Source organism: Oratosquilla oratoria, chromosome 11 (genome assembly GCF_046742065.1).
Source record: "Oratosquilla oratoria isolate Oo_2021 chromosome 11, ASM4674206v1, whole genome shotgun sequence".
Lineage (NCBI taxonomy): Eukaryota > Metazoa > Arthropoda > Malacostraca > Stomatopoda > Squillidae > Oratosquilla > Oratosquilla oratoria.
Window position 1 is genome coordinate 70,256,687 of NC_134787.1, and position 12,797 is coordinate 70,269,483.

Here is a 12,797-nt window from a genome sequence, read left to right on the forward strand (position 1 = left end):
TTGTGACCCAAGGTGAGGCAAGATGCAGGGATGACCTATCATCCATGAGGAGCCAAGAAAAGAGAGGGGGAGGGGTGGTGGGTGGGAGTGAAATTATGCCTTTTGACTTTGTCTACCTCCCTGGTAAGGGGGGAAAGAGCCCTTGGTATATGTATGTATGTATAGTAGTTTGCCAGTTGTGAGTGTTGTTTGACAAGTCAGTTTGTGGTGAATAGCCAGTAACCTTAATCATCACTGAATAAGGTGGGTGTAGACTCTGTGAACTATCTGCTGCTTTACCATCCTATCATGGTGGCCCTGGGGTCACCTTCTATGAGGGAATCAATACAAAGAATGAAGTAGTAACTGACTATCTGACAGTATATTCAGTCACTGTCAAGGCTTCCTCCTACTATCTAGCAGTAATTTAATCATTCCCTTTATTAATACCAGTCTACACCATGTATAAGGTATTGGCTGTATGTTATTGTGGGGTTCAAAGCTGCTCACTAGCTGCTCACTTTTGGGTCTATATGAGGCACTCCAATGGACCAGAGCTATACATCATTTTGTCTGTGGTAGAGGAAATCTATTCATAGAGAAATTGTGATAATTTATTATACTGCGACTGACCCTCCATTATGCTGTCATCCTACTCTTCACTCTTAATACTGTCCTGTACCACTTCTCTGATTTTTTTTTTCTGCACCCTGTGGTGGGGGAGAAGAATACTACCACTAAGGGTCATATAAGCAACAAAAACAGGACAGAATAGGACTAGGCATACTACTCTCTGTAGCCACAAAGGGGACATTCCTAAAAAGAGCAAATACATAAGAGGGTCTGGAAGGAGTTTTCCTACCAGAACCCAAAGGTTTGGGTCTTTTAATGTGCGTATTTGTGATACAGTTGATAGTAAAAGGAAAGAGATAGGCAGTATGTTTGTGAGAAGAAAGATGGATGTGTTAGTATTGAGTGAAACTAAGTTGAAAGGGAGGTGCAAGTGTGAGTTTGGGAGTGTAGTTGGGAGGGTCTCAGGAGTTAAGAGAGGATGAGGGAGAGAAGGGGTGGCTATACTAGTAAGTGAACAGAGGTAAATGTATGGTGGAGTAGAAGGAAGTTTCTTCAAGGTTAATATGGATGAAAGTGAAACTAGGAAAGGAGATATGGGTTGTTGTAAGTGCATATGGGCCTCATAGTGAGAAGAGTGTAGAAGAAAGGGATTTTGGATAGATTTAAATGAATGCATAGAGGGTTTAGGGAGAAATGTAAATGTAGTGGTATTAGGAGATCTTAAAGCTAGGGTAGGAAATGAACCAATAGACAGAGTGGTTGAGAAGTGTGGAGTTCTGGGAAAAATTGTAGTGGAGAGTTTATGGTGGTGTGTCTAGAGAGTTGATGATAGCAAATACAATGTTTAGGAAGGAAGTCAAGCATAAGTACACATGGGAGAGGGAGGTAGATGGAAGGATGGTAAATAGGGCGTTAATGGACTACATAGTGATAACCAGGAGAAGAGTAGGAAGAGTTTTGGATATACATGTTCTAAGGGGAGAGAGTGGGGGAATATCCAGATAATTTCTTGGTGGAAGGTAAGTTGAGTGGAGGATAGATGGAGAAAGAGGAAAAGGACAGAAGGTAGGGAGGTATTTAGAATAAACTGCTTAAATAAGAAAGAAAAGGAGGAGTACAAGAGGAGTGGGAGGGAGTGAAGGATAGAGTAGAACTAGGAGTGGAGGAATGGGGATGGTTCAAGGAGGGAGTCACAAAGGTGTGCAAAGATGGTGTGTGGAACAAGGAAGATGGGAGGAAATAGAAGGAAGGGTAGTGAGTGGTGGGATAAGGAAGCAAAGAAGGTTGTAGAAGAGAAGAAACAAGCATTCACAGATTGGTTACAAAATAGAAGGGAATCATATGAGACGTACAAAGAAAAGAAAAGAGAAGTATAGTATAAGATAAAGGAGGCAAAGAGGAGAGCAGATGTGAAATGGTGTAAGAGTATGACAGGAAATTTTAAAGTGTAAAAACATGTTTTGAAAGGAAATTAAGAGAGGAAGAGGAGGCAAATCAAGTGAAAAAAAGGTAAAAGGTGCAGGTGGAGAGATGATAATGGAAGAAATGGCAGTAAAAGGATGATGGACAAAGTAATTTAAGGAGATGCTAAATGTGAAGGAGAATAGGGAAGGAAAAGTCATTGCAGCGGGAACTGCAAAGAAAATGACCATGATGAATAAAGAAAATGAAGGAGAAATAAGGAAAGATGAGGTGAAAGCAGTTATTAAAATGATGAGAATGGGTATGTCACTGAGGTTGGATGGGTGTCATGCGGAGTCTAAAAAAGGGAGGTACAGTGATGGTGGACTGGCTGGTGAGGTTGTTTAATATTTGTCTAAAAGAGGTTAGTGCCGGAGAACTGAAGGAGTACCTGTATAGTTCCACTTTACAAGGGAAAAGGGGACAAGTGTCAGTGTAGTAGTTTCAGAGGGCTCAGTTTGTTGAGTGTAGTTGGGAAGGCTTATGGGAGGGTCTTGAGAGGATTAGGAGAGGAACAGTGTAGGTTGAGGAGAGGTAGGGGTTGCATGGATCAGGTTTTTGTGGTAAGCAGACATATCAGAAAGCTTTAGGAAAAGGTAAGGATGTTTTTTGGGGCCTTTAGGAATCTGGAAAAGGCTTGTGGCAAGGTAGACAGGAAGGCACTGGGAGGTATTGCAGATATATGGGATAGGAGGAAAGTTTGAGCAGCCAAGAATTTTTATTAGAGTAGTAGAGGCTGCCCCATCTGGAGTATTGGCTGCATGGTATTGTGGCTAAGTAGCATCCAGCTGACACTTAGGGTCTATATGGGGCACCCCTATGGACCAGAACCACACAGCATTTTGTGATAGAGGAAATCTCTGTTCATAGAGAAATAATGAAACTTTATTATACTGCAACACTCCATTATGCTGTCCCCCCACCCCTTGTTACTGTCTAGTACCGTTTCTCTGAATATATATATTTTTTTCCTAACCCTGTAGAGTGGGAAAAGAATACTGCCATCAAGTCTACCTACTTGAGTCATACAAGCCGACAAAAAAATGGGAGGGGGATAGGACTAGGCATCCTCCCTGTAGCCCCAAAGGGGACATTCCTAAAAAAAAAAGTAAAGGCATAAGAGAGTCTAGGAGTTTTCCAACCAGTACACGAAGGTTTGGGTCTATTAATGTGCATGGTGTGGTCAAAGAAATTGAGGAAGTACATAGAATGGGAGAATACTCTAAAAACAATATAGGCCTCTAAAAATCAAACTAAGGTCTCAAATGATAGCAGAATAAGTACTATCAAAAACAAAGCTAGCTAATAGTACATACATACATACATATACCAAGGCTTTTTCCCCCTTTCAAGGGAGGTAGCCAAAAAGGGAAAGGCATAAAAACACTCCCACCCATTTCATCCCTAAATACACTCCACACCCCTCCCACCCTCCCTCTCATCTTAGTGAAAATTACAAAAATGTATGGATAAGAAAAGAGATGGGCGATGAGGAAAAAGAAAGAAAAGGCACGTGTGAAGCAAATGAAAAAGATTAAAAAAGAACAGACTGAAAAGAATGGGTTTTTTGGAGAGTGCTGGACCTGAGGTTGAGAAAATTGTTTATATATATATATATATATATATATATATATATATATATATATATATATACACACACACATACATACATACATATACCAAGGGAGGAAGCCAAAAAGAAAAAGGCATAAAATCACTTCCACCCATTCCATCCCAGAATACACTCCACACCCCTCCACCCTCCCTCTTATCTTAGCTCCTCCTGGATGATGGGTCATCCCTGCACCTTGTCCACTGCCCTGCGTCAGAAGCAGTGTCGCAAGACACAGCACATCCACAGCAAGGCAGCTTCATTAAATCGGCAACCCCCCCCCCCCCCTGTCCCCTTATGCATAAAAGGAGAAGATAGGGAGAAATCCTTTTGGGCTGTGTCAAATTTTGCTCACTCATACTACCTCACCCCCCATCCCCCTGCCCATTCCACCTCATGCATCACTACATCATCCATATATATATATATATATATATATATATATATATATATATAAAACAGAAAAGGACAAGGAAAGGAAAAAATTAAAAATAGCATATGCCAACATAGATGGCATGATTTTAGGACTGAACGAATAAAACAACTATCTGGCATTAGAAAAACCAGACAAAATGGGAATTGTGGAGATGAAATTAAAAAGTCCTCTACTACCAAACACTGTGGGACAAGGTCTATACAACCATTAGATGAAAAATAGAAAGGAAACAGGGTGGAGTCATGTTTTTGACTAAGAAAGGCTGAAATGTGATGAAAATAACAGAAGGAAAAAATAATGTGGAATTGATTATGATTAAAGTTATAGTGATATGAAAAGTAGAAAATTTGTAGTAATGTATGTACCCCCCCTAAAACAGTCTTGGACAGAGAGTGATCATTCCAAAATGTTGGAAGACACAAAGAATGCACTGATTTACTGAAAGGAAATGTAGTAATTATGGATGACTTCAACTCAAAAGAAATATGCTGGGAAGAAATGACAGTGAAAGGTGGAGAAGACCTCTGGGGAAACATACTACTGGATATGATCATTGAATGCACAATGACTCAATGGGTAAAGGAACATATCAGATATAGAAACAATGAGGAACTGTTGAGACTAGATTTAATACATCAGAGCCTGAAATTGTAGACAGAACAGAATACAAAACAGCAATTGAAAAGAGTGCATTTACTAATAGAGTTCAAATTAAAAGAACAAATTGATTTGAGAAGAATTGAGAAACAGAAAAGGAAGACTAATGTACAACAAAACTGATTTTGAGAAACTGAAAATTCTTTCAAAATGCAAATTGGGAAAACTTCTTAAATGAAGAAACAAAGATGGAAGAGAAATGGGACATATTAAAGAAATTTACAATGAGGGAATAAACAAATGCATACCAAAACAGAAGCAACAAAGGGTGTACATTAAGTGCTGGTACAACAAAAAAATGTAGTGAGGCTAAGGATAGAAGAGACAAAGCTGGGGAAAGTGGCAAACATATATCAAACTAAGAAATGAATATGTAGAAATATGCAGAGATGAAAAGAGAAACTATAAAAAGGGCATAAAAAATGCAAGGAACAACTTAAACTATTTTACAGATATGTGAAAGGTAAACTAAAAGACAAACAAGAAATAGTAAAACTGTGCCAAGAGAATAATGAAATATAGATGTAGAATTGGCTGAAATTATGAACAAACATTTTAAATCTGTATTCACAATTGAAAGTACACAAAACTGGGAGGAAATACAGAAAGATACCCCCAATGAAAGAAATAACTATGACAAAGGAAATTAGAGACCAAATAAAAAAACATGATGTCAAAATCACACGGTCCGAATGGAATTGCAAATTGGATATTAAAAGAATGCTTAGATGAGCTGACAGACAAAATATACAAGATAATTGATTACTCACTCAAAGAAGGAAAGGTACCTCAGGACTGGAAAAATGCAAATATTGTACCAATATATAAAGGAGGGGACAAAGAAAATCCAACTAACTATAGACCAATGTCCCTTTTAAATATAATAGCAAAAGTATGTGAAAAAGTTATCAAAAGTAGATGAGTTAAATACTCTGGAAGAAAAAAATATATACTGAATCCAACACAATTTGGAATTAGACAAGGAAGATGTGCAACAAACTTGATTTGCTTCTATTTGAGATTAATAGAAACAATACAAGAAAGGGATGGATGGGTGGATTGTGCTCTCCTAGATCTACAAAAAGCATTTGATAAGGTACCACACAAAAAGCTATTAAGAGAAATGGAATCAATAGGTATTATTAAAGGAAAACTATTGGAATGGATAGAAGATTTCTTGAACGAGAGAAAAATTAGGATAGTATCTAGAGACAAATATTCGACCTGGGAAGTAATGATAAGTGGTGTCCCCCAAGGTTCAGTATTGGCTCCAATCATGTTTGCCGTATATATAAATGACATGGATGAAGATGTGGAATGTGATATGAGCTTCTTTGCAGATGATAAAAAATACTAAAGAAAGTAAGTACAGAGGTAGATTGTGATTCACTACAGAAAGACTTAAAGTCTGGAAATGGAGTCAAAAGTGGGAAGTGAACTTTAACATTAAGAAATGTAGTATAATGGAGTTTGGAAAAGGAAAAATAGAATATTGAGGAAATACAAAATTGGTGCACAAGTCAAAAGAGTAAGCTCAGAAAGGGACCCAGAAGTAATTATCAGCAAAGACATGTCACCAGACAAGCATATCAACAAAATAGTCAGAGAAACCTTCAATTTACTAAGGCCGATGAAAGTGGCTTTTGACTGTTTGGATGAGGAAATGGTAAAATATTAGTTACACTGATAAAACCAAGATTGGAGTATGCTGCAACACTATGGACACCCAGTACTAAAAAGAATATAAAGAAATTAGAAATGATACAAAGAGCAATGACAAAGATGGCACCAACACTCTCCAAATTGACATACAAAAAGATTGTCTAAATTGGAACTACCCACCCTGGAACAAAGGAGAGAAAGAGGAGACCTACTGACTATTTATAGAATTATGAAAGGAATGGAAGACCTTGATAGATATGATTTTTAAAGTGGGACAAGAGAAAAACAAGAGGACATGAAAAGAAACTTAACAATAGTTATAGAAGAGATCTGAAAAAGAATAGCTTCCCACACAGAGTGGTGGATATCTGGAATAAATTAGATGAGGCAGTTGTGTGTGCAAATACTATTCAAGAATTTAAGAACAAACTTATGAGATATAAAGACGGGTCATTATGAGCATAGCTCCCTTCCCGTATAATACAACTAGGTAAAAATACATATTTCAGTTTGCCTATGCATTTGAAGTATAGAGATAAGAAAATGTAAGAATAGATGAAGGTAGATATCCTTGAAGGATTTATGATTCTGAGGTACTAGAAGTGAGACTAAGTGGTAGATTATGGTAAAGGTAAATGAAGCTATAATGGCTCATGGTCAGGCTGTTGAACAAGCAAAAATGTTCATGAGGGACAAAATTTGGAGGTTAAATATTGATGATCTGTTTCATGGATGAGCTGGTCGTACTTTCTAGGCAAGTAATGTAATACATTTTTGTCCTAGTTAAAACAAAGGGTGAAAAAGGATTTTTTTTTTTTTTTTTTTTTTCCCTCTCCTTCCATGTTTAGCTATCTGACATTGTAGGAAATTTTATGTAATTTGTAGGGGTAGGGGTTCCATGTGCTGTAAGGTTTGTATTTACTGGGCAATTTTCTTTCTCTACAAATGTAGACATGGACTCTTGCAACTAAACACAACTCGTCAGACACGCTGGGAGGTGTGCAGTCTTGCACTGAGCAAGATATTGCTGGAAGACATCAACTATGATTCTGGCTTACCTCGTAGCACAACTCCTCTCTGCCGTACCATAACAGCAGAGTTGCAGCCCCCACATGGAGAAATAGATGTAGTAGGTGTAGTACTGCAATTTGGCAAAGAAGATTTGAGTGGACAACTTGTTTATCTTGTGGACCATCAGTTTAACATCTTTGGTGTCAAGTTTTGGGGAGGTTTAAAGGTAAGTTAATGTTGTCTATGCTGCTAACCTTGTCAGTACAATGCTATGGGGATTTTGTTGCAAGTAAATGTTTAAACAATCATGTTCACTCAGGGAGCAGATCCCAGAATGAAAAGTCAGAATTTAGTAGACCTTCTTTCACTTGAATAAAATTTCCAAACTATGGTATTGTACATGTCCAGTGCTAATAGAGCTTGCATGTAAATAAAATGTAGGACTTGTAATTATATTTTCTGTTTCATCTCAAGGGTTGTGGTGTGATGGATACAGTTCAAATTGGTGCTCTGGTGTGTCTCAGCAATGTCAGCTGGAGAGGACATGTGAGAGGTTGGATTGGATGTGGGCATATCACAGAATACACCATTGTTACAACTACACCTCGAGGTCTTCACCTTCAAGAATCATTACAGCATTTGAAAAATAGCATCAAGGTATGTTGCCATCTAAAATTGTGCCAAGTAAGCTAATCATAGGAAGAAAGAGTATATGGCATACTTGTGAGTGATTCCATGTCAAATGTTTGTTTATTTATCATTTCCAGTGTGTAGTTTGGGTTTTAGTTTTTTCCTGTATTTCTTGCTAGGCTTCTTTATGATAATTGATATCTCTTCAATTGCTCTGCCAAAAAGGTCAGAGATATGCATAGGAATGAAAACAAACAGTGCAAAGTAGCCCAAATCAATTAAGTTTCAGGGACAAAAATTATGCACAATAGTCCCCCAAGTTGTTTAATGTGTCCACAAGGGAGGGGAATGTGCCAGAGGACAAGGTGTGCATCTTTGGCTTCAGTTTACAAAGGAATAGGAGAAAAATATGAATGTAGCAATTTTAGAGGTATCAATGTTAAGTGTAATTGGGTATATGGGAGAGTCTTAACTTCTTCAATACAAGTCAAATTCTCACATGCAGCATCAGATGCCTGATGTACAATGATTCAGTGATGCATCACAATACTCGTGGTATAAAATATAAAATCAGAGTTTAACTTTATTATTCATTCTCTTTCACTCTGAATATATTAATAACTACAGAAAACATGATCACAAGCAAATTCACAGAATATGGGGGTCTTTCAGCTACAACTATAAAATAACTATAATCAAGACACTGATGCCGGCATCCTTGTTTCCCCACTTGCACTTCACAATGCCTACGTTGGCATCGTCATGTGGAAGAGGTTAAACTCTTCAATACAAGTCATATTTTCGCATGCATCATCAGATGCCTGAGGTACAATGATTTATGCATCACAATACTCACGTTATAAAATATAAAGTCACTGCTGCATTACTCATTCTCTTTCATACATACACTAAAGGCTTTTTTCCCCCTACAAGTGAGGTAACCAAAATACAAAGGCATAAAATCCAGTCCTACCCATTCCATCCACACACACTCCCATTCACCCCCCCTCCCTCCCTCTATCTTGGATCCTCCTACATGACAGGTCATCCCTGCCCTGGTTCAGACAGAACCAGTGTAGCAAGACACAGCAAGGCTTCATTTAATCAGTGACCCCCCCCTCCTCCCCCTCATGCAAAAATATGGAGAAATCCTATCAGGCTGTATCAAATTATTATTCACAAATACTCCCTCACCCTCCCATCCCCCACCTCCCTTTCATGCATCACAGCATCATCCATACACAACCATTCTCCATTCACCTGTCTTCTGTCTTCTCCCATCCTTCCTCTTGTCACCTTTTACTCAAATTTACCTTCAACTTTCTCCTCTAGCACATCTTCCCAAACTCCATCACCAACTTCCTTAACCACTTCCATACGGTGACGCCTACATAGGCGTCATGAGGAGCAAGTGGGTATGCAATGATGCCGACGTCGGCGTCTTGATTATATTTATTGTAGTCGTACCTACGTAACCTCCATTTTCTCTAAACTGACTTCATCATATTTTCTATGGTTATCAAAATTCACAGGTGAAAGAGAACGAACGATTGAGCACTGACTTTATTTTTTATAATACGATTATTATGACGCAACATCGCACGTCGGGCAGCTAATGCTGCCAGATGTGCGATGTGCCCTGGAGTGAAGAGGTTAATCCCCCCTCTGATCCTGCTACTAGTGCAGTATCATCACCAAATAACAATTGGATTACCTCCCACTTTTCTCCATTTTTTTTAACCATCTCCAATCCCCGAACCATTGCCCTTGCATCCCATCCATGTATAAATTGAACAGCCAAGGTGACAACACATACCTGGCAGTCCCACCTTTACCTAAAACCAATCACTCTCTCTATTTCTGATTCTAACACAGCCTCTACTACTCTCATGACAACTCTTGACTGCTCTTAACCCCTTCCATACGGTGCCGCACACGTAGGCGTCATGAGGAGCAAATGGATTCGCGACGCTGCCATATCGGCGTCTTGATTATATTTATTGTAGTCGCCCCTGTGTTTTTACATTCTCCCAAATGCGCCCTTAATCCCATTCTCTGTGGTTTTCAAAATTCGCGGGTGAAAGAGAGAACGATCGATATAAGCGGCGACTATATTTTATGATGCGAATATTATTTCGTTACGTCATACGTCTGGCATTGGCTGCTGCCCGCGAGATTTAAGTCCCGTATTGAAGTGGTTAACAGCTTTCCTCCTATCTCATATATCTCCAATACCTTCAACAGTGCCTTCCTGTCTTCCCTGTCATTAGCCTTTTCCAAATCCATAAAGGCCCCAAAAAATCCTTACTTTTTCCTAAAGCTTTCTCATATATCTGCCTTACCAAAATGACTAAATGGCAAACATACATCACACTGAGAAATGAATATGTAGATATATGCAGAGAGGAAAAAGAAACTATGAAAAAAGATATAATAGATAAACGCAAAGACCAACCATATACCAAAGGCTTTTCCCCCCTTACAAGGGAGGTAGCCTAAAAACATTCATATATCAAAGGCCTTTTCCCCCTTACACAGGGGGTAGCCAAAAAGAAAAAGGCATAGAAACCACTCCCACCCATTTCATCCCCTACATATTCCACTCCCCTCACTCCCTCTCATCTTGGCACCTCCTGGATGACAGGTCATCCCTGCATCCTGTCCACTGCCCTGGGTCAGAAGCAGAGTCGCAAGACACAACATATCCACAGCAAGGCTGCTTCATTAATTCGGCAACCTCCCCTCTCCGTCCCCTCATGCAGAAAAGGAGAAGACAGGGAGAAATCCCATTGGGCTGCGTCAAATTATTTCTAATACATACTTCCTCACCACCCATCCCCCACCCACTCCCCATCATCCATACACAACCCTTCTCCATTCACCCCTATCTTCTGTCCTCTCCCGTCCTTCCTCAAGAGACATTCCTCTTTTTTGTAATGCCCCTTTTACCCCATCCATCCATCTCATCCTAGGACGTCCCCTCATATTCACTCCTTCCACCTCTGCCTTCCACACCTCTCTTACTAATCTTTCTTCACTCATTCTTTCCATGTGTCCAAACCATTCCAATACTCTTTCATCAACCCTATCTCCCAACTCCCTTTCTACCCCCATTCTCCTCCTCATTTCTCACTCAATCTAGCCTAGTAACCCCTATCATACTTCTCAGACATTTCACCTCAAACACATTCAAACTCCTCTATTCCTCTCTTATGTTCAATGTTTCTGCCCAGTACAGTGCTCTTGGCACAATCACTCCTTCATATAACTTCTTAGCATCCATTCCCAGATGTCTATATCTCATTACACTTTTTAATCCACCAAGGCATTTACTTGCTTCTCTCAATCTACATTCTACCTCCACTCCCACTCCCTTTTCTGCCACATTCGCACCCAAGTATCTAAAACTATCCATTTCCTCCAGTATCTCTCCCTTAATGCTCACTTCCAGCCTGCTGTCACTCTCTCCCCTTGTACATCTCTCATCACCTTACTTTTGCCCACATTTATCTTCAGCCTCCTTCTTTCGCACACCTTCTCAAACTCTGTCACTAACTTCCTCAATCCCTCCTCTGATCTTGCTACAAGTGCAGTGTCGTCAGCAAACAACAATTAGCTTATTTCCCACTTTTCTCCATTTTCTTTAACCATCTCCATCCCCTGACCCACCACCCTTGCAGCCAAAAAACAAAGGCATAAAAACTATTCCCACCCATTCCCTCCCCAATACACTCCATTCCCCTCCACCCTCCCTCTTATCTTGGCACCTCCTGGATGACGGGTCCTCCCTGCATCTTGTCCACTGCCCTGGGTCAGAACCAGTGTTGCAAGACACAGCACATCCACAGCAAGGCCACTTCATTAAATTGGCGACCCCCCCTCTCTGTCCCTTCATGCAGAAAAGGAGAAGACGGGGAGAAATCCCTTCGGGCTGCATCAAATTTTTCTGACACATACTACCTCACCCCCCATTCCAGCTCATGCATCTCATAATCATCCATATACAACCATTTTCCATTCACCCCTGTCTTCTGTCCTCTCCCATCCTTCCTCAACAGACATTTCCCTCTTCCCCAAAGCCCCTTTCACCCCATCCATCCATCTCATCCTAGGTCGCCCCCTCATGTTCACTCCCTCCACATCTGCCTCCATACCTCTGTTACTAATCGTTCTTCACTCATTCTTTCCATGTGTCCAAACCATCCCAATACTCTTTCATCCACCCTATCTCCCAAATCTCTTACCACCCTCGTTCTCCTCCTCACCTCCTCATTTCTCACTCTATCCAGCCTAGTAACCCCCTTCATACTTCTCAGACACCTCATCTCAAACACATTCAAACTCCTCCTCTCTTATGTTCCATGTTTCTGCCCCGTACAGTGCTGTCGGCACAATCACTCCTTCATACAATCTCCTCTTAGCATCCATTCCCAAATGTCTACTTCTCATTACACTTTTTAATCCACCAAGGCATTTACTCACTTCTTTCAATCTACATTCTACCTCCACCTCCATTCCCTTTCTTACCACATTTACACCCAAGTATTTAAAACTATCCACTTCCTTCAGTATCTCTTCCTTAACCCCTTCCATACGGTGCTGCATACATAGGCGGCATGAGGAGCAAGTGGATACACAAGGCTGCCATATCGGCGTCTTGATTATATTTATTGTAGTTGCCCCTGCATAATGACATACTCTCTAAACTGTCTTCACATTTTCTATGGTTATCAAAATTCACAGGTGAAAGAGAGAACGATCGATATAAGTGGTGAC

General features: G+C 40.0%; 1 protein-coding gene across 1 annotated transcript in view; it reads left to right on the forward strand.

Moving 5' to 3' along the window:
- The window catches only part of LOC143029922 (uncharacterized), a gene marked incomplete at its 3' end in the record, with an annotated part of 122,335 nt that extends 114,287 nt beyond the window's left edge, over window positions 1-8,048 (forward strand). Inside the window, 2 exon segments of the mRNA XM_076193126.1 lie at window positions 7,332-7,617; window positions 7,866-8,048. Of these exon segments, the coding sequence (XP_076049241.1) occupies window positions 7,332-7,617; window positions 7,866-8,048 (469 nt within the window).
- Window positions 8,049-12,797: the final 4,749 nt, after the last annotated feature.